The sequence below is a fragment of the Gavialis gangeticus genome, unplaced genomic scaffold, assembly GCF_001723915.1.
Source record: "Gavialis gangeticus isolate Ggan-Ray unplaced genomic scaffold, GavGan_comp1, whole genome shotgun sequence".
Taxonomy (NCBI): Eukaryota; Metazoa; Chordata; order Crocodylia; family Gavialidae; genus Gavialis; species Gavialis gangeticus.
Window position 1 is genome coordinate 42,617,997 of NW_017729004.1, and position 11,205 is coordinate 42,629,201.

At 38.7% G+C, this 11,205-nt stretch overlaps 1 protein-coding gene across 1 annotated transcript in view; it reads left to right on the plus strand.

The window, feature by feature from the left end:
* DNAJC1 (DnaJ heat shock protein family (Hsp40) member C1) overlaps positions 1-11,205 on the plus strand; it is a 253,765-nt gene that overhangs the window by 110,548 nt on the left and 132,012 nt on the right. Inside the window, exons 2-3 of the mRNA XM_019508309.1 lie at positions 8,871-8,972; positions 9,913-9,959. Of these exons, the coding sequence (XP_019363854.1) occupies positions 8,871-8,972; positions 9,913-9,959 (149 nt within the window). The remainder of the gene's footprint in view (positions 1-8,870; positions 8,973-9,912; positions 9,960-11,205) is intronic.

Sequence of the window (11,205 nt, forward strand, 5' to 3'; positions counted from 1 at the left end):
AAAAGCATGTCCATCCCAGTTCCAGGATTGGTACGCTGTACCTAGGTTTTTGGGAGTGAAGGGGCTTTACTTATTGCCTGAAATATAGTTAAAAAGAAATTGAAACATTTGTTTTTCTTTTTCCAATATGGTTTAAATACCTCTTCATTATTTATGTGTTTTAAAAGGGCATATATTCTCATAAAAAGTTTGTTTCCCAGGTGAATAGTTTCTTGTTAGACATTCCTTGACTATAGTAAAATAACTCCAGAATGTATTTACAGTAGTGGAAATAGTTCAATATTGGATTTAAGTACCACAATAGCATTTCTTTAATTAAAAATTGAATGTATCCATGACAGTGGGACTAGTTTGTAAGAATAAAATGGATAATTGCCTTTCAGTGACATAAACATGCAAGGCCAGGTTCTTACCTGGGTTAAATTAGAACAGTTTCATCGAAGTCAGTGGATGCTGCTTAAAGCCAGATGAAATTCTGATCTGATATGTGGAGGAGATGTAAGTTAAACCATGTCAAAGCATTTTTTATAATTTTAAAATACCTAGCTTTGTTTAGAATTTCTTCTGTAATTCCTGGAACAGAAAAAGAATTTATGAGGAAATGTTTCAGACTTGTGTAATCTTTCATTTAATCTTTCACCTTTTATTTCAACGGATGTTTCTTTGTTCTTTAATTTGTGTGGTCTTTCAGGGACACAGTACACATACTGCATTACAAGTAAGAAAGGGAGTTATTTCTAGGAATCTTTTGGGAATCTATTCTGTTCTTTTCTCCGTAAATACTACATATTAGTGACACAGCTGGATATATTCTGTTCCTTCACTCAACCAGGAAGAGCTAGAGAGCAATATAAGGGCATTGAGGTGCTGTTTCCATAGAAGTTCTTAGCCCTTTTGGGGATGTGGAGATCAAAACAGGATATGTGCTGCCATTGGACTGTTATTTCTTTCTCTTGCCCCACGTGAGTTTTATCAGTTTCCAGTTGCTCTGTGCATCTCTTGTATCACTTGTCCCTTTTTTTTTAATCTTCATTTTTCGGTTTTCATCCCTCTGTCTTGTACTTTTTTGTCTAAAGAGATTATTACTTTTTTGGGAAGGGCTTAGTTATGCCTGATTCACACAGTTTTGCCTTAGTTTTAGTTTTTGCTGTCATGCCATAGTTGGTATATGCCCTTAAGTATAATTGTCCCGTTGGACAATATACATGACTGGTGTGAGAAAGTGAAGGATGCCTGAATTGATGCACAGGATTATGCATGCATATGAAGTGAAAGGATCCTGCTACTATATTTCTTTAAAAAAAAAGGTAGGTGGGCCTGCATACCTGCTGAGTGTTGCAGAGCTCTTTGCCTTCCTGGCAAGGCGCCCCCTGTGTGCGTGGCAGTGTGTGGGCAGCAGCATATGGTTGTGCCCCTCATTGTTGCTGTACAGGCAGGGGGCACATCGCCAGGGTGGCGCAGAGCTGCCAGCTGCCAGCAGCTTTCCCGTGCGGCCTTGCTGTACTGTACAGCACCGGGTTGCATCTGCCAGGCTGCAGAAGCCCCAGGGGAGGGCAGCAGTGCAGAAGCCTGAGCCTGTAACAGGCAGCGTGCAGCTTCTCCCTGCCCCTCCCCCCCCCCTTGCACAGGTCTGGGGGGTGCAGGTTCCCTCTGCCTCACCAGAGAGTGTGCACAGCAATGGGGAGCCAGTCCCAGCCAGCCCTAGAGGAGCCATCTGCAGCCCCATCCCACTTCCTGCCAAGGCCCCGTGGCTGCATATTTCAGCCCTGGGCCCCAAACCCCATACACTGCTTGGCTGGGCAGTAGCCCTAGCTCCAGCCTTGCCCAGCTCCCTCCCTTCCTCCCTATGGGGGCCTCAATCTCCTCTTCTCCTCTCTGACTTACCTGTGGGGACTGCTCTCCAGGCTGCCTGGCAGCCATGTGTCTATACATGCCCATGGTGCCCCTTGCCTGACTGCCCTTCTCCTGCTCCACCCAGCTCCCTGCAGGCTGGAGCTCTTACATCCTGCAGAAAGCTCTCTTCAAAACTGCAAAATTTGTGGGTTTCTCCACCAAAATGAGAAATCTGTGTTTTCCTCTGGTAAAGGGGGAAATCCTCATTTTCCTCTGGTTTTCCGTGGGAAATGGAAAACCTGGATCCCTGCTAATCAGACTGATTGCCTGTGGTAATATTAGATGGGCGGATACATGATTGCATTTCTCACGAATTTAGGACTACATGAGCCTTAGAAAAAAGATCTTCATTAGTAATCATAACTATGTTTAAGCAGGATTGTTGCAAATGAGATGGCACTATACAGTATAACTTTAGTTTTTCTAGTTAAAGTAAGCATATTTGGTTTGCTAGTGAAAGATGAAACTCCAAAGTGTATGTTGAATATAAATAGCAGTACATTAAAAGTATAGAGGTGAGAATAATCGCATAGTTTAGGGAGAAGATGGGAGGCTAGATTTGACTTCTTAATTTTAAGTACACTAGGACTGTGGATCATTTGTATGGGGATGGTTTGAAACTTGTTTAGTTCACAGTGGATAACTGAATTAGGAGCTGCTGAGCAGCTTGCTGCAACTCTTTACTTCAAAGGGTTCCGCTTCTCCACTCAGCTGGAGCTCATCAGTGGTTCCCTGCAGCTGGCTGGAGAAGCAGAGCCTTTTGAAATAAAAGCTGTAGCAAACAGCTGGAGCACCTCAGTAGTCTCATGCAGCTGTTTGCTGTGGTTCTGTTTACCCCACATATACCTTCTTATTTGCAAGGGTGCTAGGAAGGTAACCCTACAAAATATCTGGGTTCTGCTGTGGAAGAATTAAAGCATATTACTTATAAAACCTGAAGATAAATTACGGATTTTCCATGAAGTTTTTAAAGTATAAGTAAGTTATTTGAAAGCGCACGTTCCTCCATACCTTACCTCTTCTTTTCAAATATTTTTAATGTAAGATATGTAGCTTTTGTGATAATATTGGAGAATCTAAAAGTGAAAATGACTCTAAACAAAACAAAAGTGAAATTACTAATTTGTTTCCATGCAAAATGTAAATGAGATGATTAGAGAAAAGTAGTTTTTGATATAAAAAAGCTGCCTCGTTAATGATGGTTCTGTAGATATTTAAAAGAAGTTTCTTTTTAATACTTATTCTATTGATCTCTTCTTAGGTAAGTAAGGAAAAAAATGTTTTTGATGAGAGGTGGCATCTGTGTGTGTTTTAAATCTCTGCATATACTGACTGTGTACACACTAATATCGGGAAGTACAGAAGATAGAATCTATTTTCTACTGCCTGGTTCTAGTTTTTACTCATGGAAAATCCACTTGGGTACATGCTGAAATATTCCTGTTTGAAAGTTCCCATATAGGTGTTTTCAAGTGCATATTTGCATGTATGTAGCAGACCATGCAGTGAAGCCTCTGAAATTCAGACTTACTCGTTTTATCTAAAGACTAAATGCATCATGGATGCAGATGTTTTAATCTGTTTTGTGAGTCTGAAACCCCTAAGGATTCTGACCTTTTCTAAATTAAAATCACTATATATTCTGTGATAGTTTTGCCCAGACTGGTGTAAAGACCAGTGGTAGATTTGTGAGGCCATGGTAAGTAGTCGTACATTGAATCTGCCCCCTTCCCATCACCTTTCTTTTTAATCGCTAAGAAGGCATGATGGTACAAGAAATTTTGTGGGCTGATAGTGGTCTAATAGCTTGGGAACCACTCTTCTGTAGCAGGGGTCGTTCAGCTATGGCTCTCAAACTGCAGACAGCTCCTAGACAGTTTAAATAGAGCTCCTAAAGAAAGATTACATAGTTAAATAATAAGTCACCCTCTCTCTCCTTTCTGTTTTTTTGATTTTTCTTGAGTTTTTGCTTGTTTATTCTAAGAAGTAATTTGTGCTCCTGGCCTACATTCATTAAATGATGCTGTGGTATCTGCCCTCCCCCACAACAGTTATGCTGCTAGCTGTGCTACCTGTGTATGGCAGGAGGTGTGATTTTTGGGATCAGGGAACAGATCCCAGCTGTGCCCTTTCTATCTGCCAGTGCAGTACAGTAGCCAGTTGAAAGTCAGGGGCCCACAGCACCTGCTGTGACCTGAGGCTGTTCTGGGTCTGGTTCAAGATGAGCTGCCAGCTGGAGGGTTCAAAGTCCCCAGTGGGGGAAACCCTTCAACTCTTCTCCCCTACCCCCTTCCCTTCCACTGGGAACCTTATTTAAACCCCTGTCCAGTGCAGGGGTTTGAACTCCTCAGCAGGGGAGCCTGCAGGGCACCCCTTGGCTGGCTAGGGACCTGGGGCTACTCCAGGCCAGTGCCAGCCAGATTGTCAGCACTGCCTGTTGGAGATGGGAGGCTGCCCAGGGCTGATTGTCAGGAATCCACCCCCAAGCAGCCCCCATGTGTGGATATTCTACACATTCCATTTAAGGCACCATAAATTTTTTTTTTTTTGTTTATACAGTATGTGGAACACTTTTTCATGGCTGGTTGCCTTATGGTGCCTTAAATTGGGTGTAAGTGTTGCACCTTTGCCACTTTATGGTATGATTAGCATGTTAATTTTGGCATAAACATGATGTGTGCCACGGGGCTTAATGACAAATTTATGAGTTGGGATGTGTGCAGATGATGTGTGTGGGGCATGTACAACTTGAATGTTTTGTATCCTGCATTTTTTGTTCAACTCAACTTCAGCCTCAAACCCAAATCTAAGGAAGTTTGGCCAACTCTATTTGATAGTTAACTGCAGATATGAACATACATTCATCATTTCCCTTGACGCTTTAGCTAAGCTGTCTTTTGTTGTGAGGAAACTCCATTGCACTCCTGCTTCACATGAACACAGCAGTATGTCCAAAACTGTGAACAGAAAGGGAGAAGTAGCTTGCTATCTGGTAATTGGGAGAATTATTTGAAACATTAGTTTTCACTCTCCAAAACTTAGAACATCTGAAAGTTGAGAACATTTTTCTATTTTAAATAATCTTTGCTGCCATTTTTCACACTGTCCCATGGTATAATATACACCTTTGGGGTTGAGATTTTTAATTCTTGGTCTCTGTCCAATTTTTTAAATTAATTTCTGTTGCAGTTATTTTGCATAAATAACAAGTCAGCAAATGTTGCTTTTTCCTTTTTTAGTTACGGCTTGATTTGGGAAAATACATTATTTACCCATAATGTCTGAACATGATCATTTGTTGTAAAAGAACACTGAAGAGCCCAGTACTGATGTACTGATTCAGCCATTGATAAGGGAATCGTACCAGCTTAGTTCCTAGATTGCTGGCTTTCATTAAGTTCAGAGTCTCTAAGCCAATATATGAGGACACATAGGACAATATGTTTGTCTCATGCAAGTGAATGCTAGTTATCAGGTATGTGCTTTTTCTTATCTGCAGTATGATGCTGCATTATGGGATTATAGATTACCTGGAGTTAGGAAAACTGGTTGAAATAGTGCTGTGATCCCACATGAGGGAAATAATATTAAACCAGTAGTTTGTCATCAGTGACAAGACAGTTGTCAACATGGAACTCGGTGTCAGGGATACATCTAGCAAATTGATTTTATGGAGCACCACTAGATGTCTATGCTTTCACATGTGCTTTTTAATTAACTCCCCCCCAACTAGAAACAATGAAAAGAACCTAATGTTTATTTAATTGTGAACAAAGCCCTCCAAGTAGTCCTCAAAGCCTGGTCTTTAAGGAGTGGGGAGGGGAGAATTCAAACCTGTAAGTATATATGGTTCCGTGACTCCTTTGTCTCTTGGGTTAGGGACGGAAATTATGTGGGCTGGTAAAAGTGATTGGAAAGTGGTTCAGATCTGTAACACAACAGAAGTTCAGTTCACATAGATCACTTTCAAAATGACCAAAATAAGTTTAAGGTAAACCTGGATGGATGTAGTATCAGACTTAACTGATTTAGGATAAATCTGTTTATTGAACTTCTGTCCCTGATCCCTCCAGATTCAAGTTAACTCGCAGTCCCCAAACATCCCAGTATGCTTTGTACCTCCCCACCAACCCCTCTCCCCCTTGCAGGTTGGGTGGCTTTGCCTTGGCCCATGCTACTTGCTCCAGTGAAGCAGTGAGGTGTGCTCTAATGCCCCCCCAGCTTGTGGCCTGGGCCACTGCAGGCAAGTGGCTACATTTCTGGAATCAGAAAGTGAATATCTGTTCACTATCTTATTGGTTCAATCTGTGCAGCTTAGATTAACATGCAAAGATGGAATTGATTCAGCCTCAGGCTTTTTGATTGTCTGTACTTAGACTTGTAGGCTGGAAACTTTTCTGGAGGTGTCCAGTGTTACCCAGAGACTCTCTTCTTGCTAAACAGAATAGCAAGGGGTCTGTTAGCACTACAGAATTCCATTGTGCTTGAATACAGTTGTGAAGAAAAGTTAGATATGTTGACTGCAGTTTTAGGACCAGTGAAGTCTAAGAGAAGCTGTATTCCATAATTTCAGCTAAATATGGAAGGATATTGAATATAATTCATCCCTGTTCTTATTTCTTCTTCCCTCTTTTCCCCCTCACTGCGGGGTTAATCATGATTATCTGTCACAATGCTGAATGTGATTTGTCCTGGTTTTGACTATGAAGCCATTGTTGTCATATCTGCTACCATGATTCTCCAAAATTATACTTAAATACAATAATGCTGTGTGTTGAAGGTAAGTCCAGGACATAGGTGAGATGTCTAACTGGATCAGCAGCTGTAAACAATGTAGTCGTTAAATTACTTCCTACATATCTATCCAGTAAGTTTTTAGTGTAAATAAGTCAACTTTGATATCATATTTCATGATATCGTACTTCATTATTGCTCCGTTTTACTTAAGCTTAAAAGTAAACTTACTTTACAGTTTCTATATACTCCTATTCCCTTGTTTCCTTTTTTTAATACTGAGCATAAGAAACAAATTTCAGTGGGAATGAAAGAGATCCCATTTGAGAATTTTTAAAACATTTTGCTGTAGCAGCAGTAAACAGCAGATCTGAAATCTTCCACAAGTAAATAGTCTATATTTTGGAGGGAGCATAATTTAATTTAAATTTTCCTTTTAAATGTGAAAACCCTGTACACATATTGCTGAAATACTTTGGAAGCACCTGACTGTGACAGTATTTCCAGCAGTGCTTTATAATGCTTTCAGTGGGCCTTTGACAAGAAAAACTCATTTGGGTCTTCAAAATAAAATTAAAAAAATCTCAACATAAGCCAAACATGAGCAGATGAAGTCAAAAGAGAGAATGTGAGGCTAAACTACAAGCTGTACCATCTAACTCTTTAAATTTTCATGTGAAAACAAAATGTTCCCATATACTTGAAATGCCAACAGCAACTCACAGTGCCTCTTCCTTTCCCTCTTTTCCTTGCTTCCAGAAAGCAAAGTAAAAACCATAAAATGCAGCTATACAGAAAGACTTCCACTGGGTGTGCACACTTTGTATGTCAGTTGAAAATTCTTTTGTTTCAAAAACAAACTTCCAGCTTTCCTCTAAATTGTCAGAACAATTGTTGTTTACTTGCTTAACCTGCAAAACTCTGTATAGTTTATAGGATAACAGCATTTTATCTTAAAATCTTAGATCAATTATCTTAGAATTGTATATTCCATTTCATAACTGAACTCTCCCTCAGATTCCCTCTGATACTGCATGTCAGTCCTTCAAAGAATATTTAGTCTTTGGCTATAACTTTTGTACAGCAATATAGCAAGATGCCATAAGCCTTAAAAATTGTAATTAAAATAATGGTTTGTAATGGAAAGCTTGGCAGACTAATTACAGTGTTGCTTTAATTGTCTTGTATCAGCTCTGCTCCTCTAACAGCTAATTCAGGTCTGTTTTTGTTTATTTGTTTTGTTTTTAATTTATCCCTGTTGATACAGTCATCTTAAAACATATCTTGGAAAATAAATCCTAAAGCCAAGAAATTTTAAATTGCATGACAGGCTTATCTCAGCACGTTAAACTGATAAAGGAGTTTTTGTTCTTTATTTATATTGGAGTCTTTTAGATATGAGAAAATTCTAGCATCATTCTGACATACTATCTTTCAAGGTATTTGCTGTGAAACACACGTTCTTGGTTTATAACATGATGCTTTGTTATATATTCTATAATGGGCAATAAATATAGCCTCTTTTAATCTCTCTTATTCGGACATTTCATAATGTACTTTGTATACTTCGAATATATGCAGTAGTCTGTTGTACATGTGTAATTAATTCAATATTTTGTTTATAGGCACTCTTTCACAAACATAAGAAAGATAAAAGAGAAACTTGTAGGGTACAAATGTATTCTTTTTAACATCTTCCAGAAATATATATTGGCTCTAGTTATGGTGGTCCAAAATTAAATACAAGCTGAACCTACTTCAAAAAAGGACAGTTCTTAAGACTTACTGGAATTAGATTGCATGAAAGTCCTATAAATATTGAATTAGATGTAAATAATGTTAAGGGAACAGCATGCAGAAGGGCCTGAAATTCGAAAATGAGCATAATAATTTGAAAGAATGGTGACTTCCTTGAAGATACACAGATGTATTAATTTTTAATTTGTCTTTTGATCTTTTAATTGGCATAGAAGATTTATTAGTTAATTTTTAAGAAAGTATTTGAAAGTTTTGGCAAATTCTCTTGTAATGAATGTATGGTAATGAAAGAAGTTAAGATGAGAGCGGAGTTAGATTGAATGGTTGTTCAGTCATGTGGGTCAGGCTAGCTGCATAGCTTGGTTGTTAGACTGATTGCTCAAATTACATTGCCTCAGGTCCTGCACTTGGTTGGCTGTCTTCTCAGATCTTAACAAAGTTCTGGCAATTTGTTTCTGACAAAGTTTGCTTTGTGTTTTTTGCAGGATGCTTCATCTGCGGACATTAGGAAAGCATATCGTAAGCTTTCGTTAACTCTACACCCAGACAAGAACAAAGATGAAAATGCAGAAACCCAGTTCAGGCAAGTAAGTGAAGTGCTTTAATATGCTTTGGGGGGGAGGGAAGAAGAGGGGGGAGTGGCATTTTTTTATAATCACGTAACTTATTTATATAAAAATATAGTTTTGATAGCAACAAAATATTTTCTGAAATAATTGATCGCCTTTATTAAAAAGGAAATTTATTCCTGTTTTATTTGGATTTAATGCTGAACAAATGTCATCTAAAGAGTATCTCAAATTAGAATGCAGCTATTTGAATATTTTTAATACAGAAGTATTTAAAAATGTAGCTGTATACTGCTAACAGGAAAATGAATATTTTATTTTCTCTACATGAAGACATTGCTTGTAAACATGCACTGACCTTTTTAATGGAAGCTTAGGAAAATGTTCCACCATTTTTAAGTAAGTTTTATCAGTTAAGGCAGTAATTCTTTTCAAGTCTCGAGTGTTTTTCCCTTTTAGTCTTAACAGGGCAATAACATGCAACTGTCAAGTCAGACTCAGCCATTTCACAATAGTTTACTAAATCAAGGCAATTTGCTATGCGGCTTTAATAATGAGGGTACGTTAGGACCATTGAAGAGATGCCCATCACCTTAAAAATTATGTTTTCTTTCTGACCCTTCTATTTGAGAAAGATAGCAACAGCAGAGCGAGAGAGATTTGAGAGGGAAAACCTTTAATTTTAAAATTTGCATGCTTTGTACATCTGACAACATGTGTATAGGGATATCATTTTTTTTCCTTTGCACAGTCTGTTAATTTTCCTCAATCAGGAAAGAAAAACAAATGCGAGTACAGGAAAATAAGAATTGTAAAACTACAAGAGTAGCAGGATTATTCAGGGGCAAGGGGAAATCCTAAAACTGCCCTTTTTTTAAATGTAAAGATTTGGAAGTATGAGCCCTTTTATTTCTTAGAGATTTGGAATATGTTAATAAATGCAGTGCTTTTGTTTCAGTTGGTGGCTATCTATGAAGTATTGAAGGATGAAGAAAGAAGGCAGAGGTGAGTATACCTTGCATAGGTTTTAAACCATGCAGGGCTCCCAACCGTGTACAGAATTAGTTTTGTATGTTATGAATAATTATGCTGACTTCACTGGAACTATGCACAGTAAACAGGAGTTACATGAGATGTATAGGCATGGTTTGAGACCATATTTTTTGTAGCCTAAACAAATATGTTCCTGAAAGGCAGCTGTATTTGACATGTTTGTGAGAGAAACTTATTCTAAAAGAAATATTTTTAAAGGCAGTTTTCACTTGGTCACTGGTTCCTGTTAAAGCATTCTCTGAAAGTACTTGTATTTTCTATATTGCTTTTGTATTAGTGGGTCATGTTATATGCTACAATCTGATTACTTAGGATTGTGCCTTGAAGAATATAGGTACAGCACTCTCTGCTCAGTTGTTGGTTGCTTCTTATTATATAAGCAGGGACTTTTCCATAAAACTTAAATATTCTTTCCTGAATGATTCACAGTATAGGCCTTTAATACCTTTGGGTGGTGTCCACATGTAATATGATATTAAAAAAAGGGCATAGATATATATAATGTTGTAAATGTATAGTTTTTGGGGATATGAATAGCTTGCTTTTCCTAAGAGGTGGGCTGTAGTCATGCATCTTGAGCAGCCCAGGGAAGTACCAGCAGCTGTTGAAAAAACCTAAAAGATAGTCTTAAGGCACTGGTTTCCAAACTGATCAGCAGATGATACTGGACCCCAGGTACCTTTCATAATGTTCTTGATTAAAAGCTTGCTAATGAGACTATTTAGTGGTCCATAAAAAGTGTTGATGATTAACAGGTGTCTCTTGGCCCAAAAAGTTTCGGAGCCTCTGTCCTAAAGAACAGTAACTTGTGGTTGGTTGTCTGGCCAGGTAATATATCTGGGCATATGATTTGTTTTAAGGTGTCTCTTGAGTTAAATGTTCCCAAGTTAAATTGGCTAAAGAATAAGTAGTCATACTCCCAGCACAGGACTTTTTAAATTAAGATATTTTTGAGCTTGCAGTTTTTAAAATAAGGATTCACAGCACCTTTTTCTTGAAAGGCCTTATAGTTTCATAGTTTCTAGGGTCGGAAGGGACCTGAGCAGATCATCTAGTCTGACCCCCTGCCTTGGCAGGAAGAGCACTGGGGTCAAATGACCCCAGTAAGGTGGTCATCCAACCTCCTCTTAAAAACCCCCAGGGTGGGAGCCTGCACCACCTCACCTGGAAGCTGGTTCCAGACCCTAGCCGCCCTGAC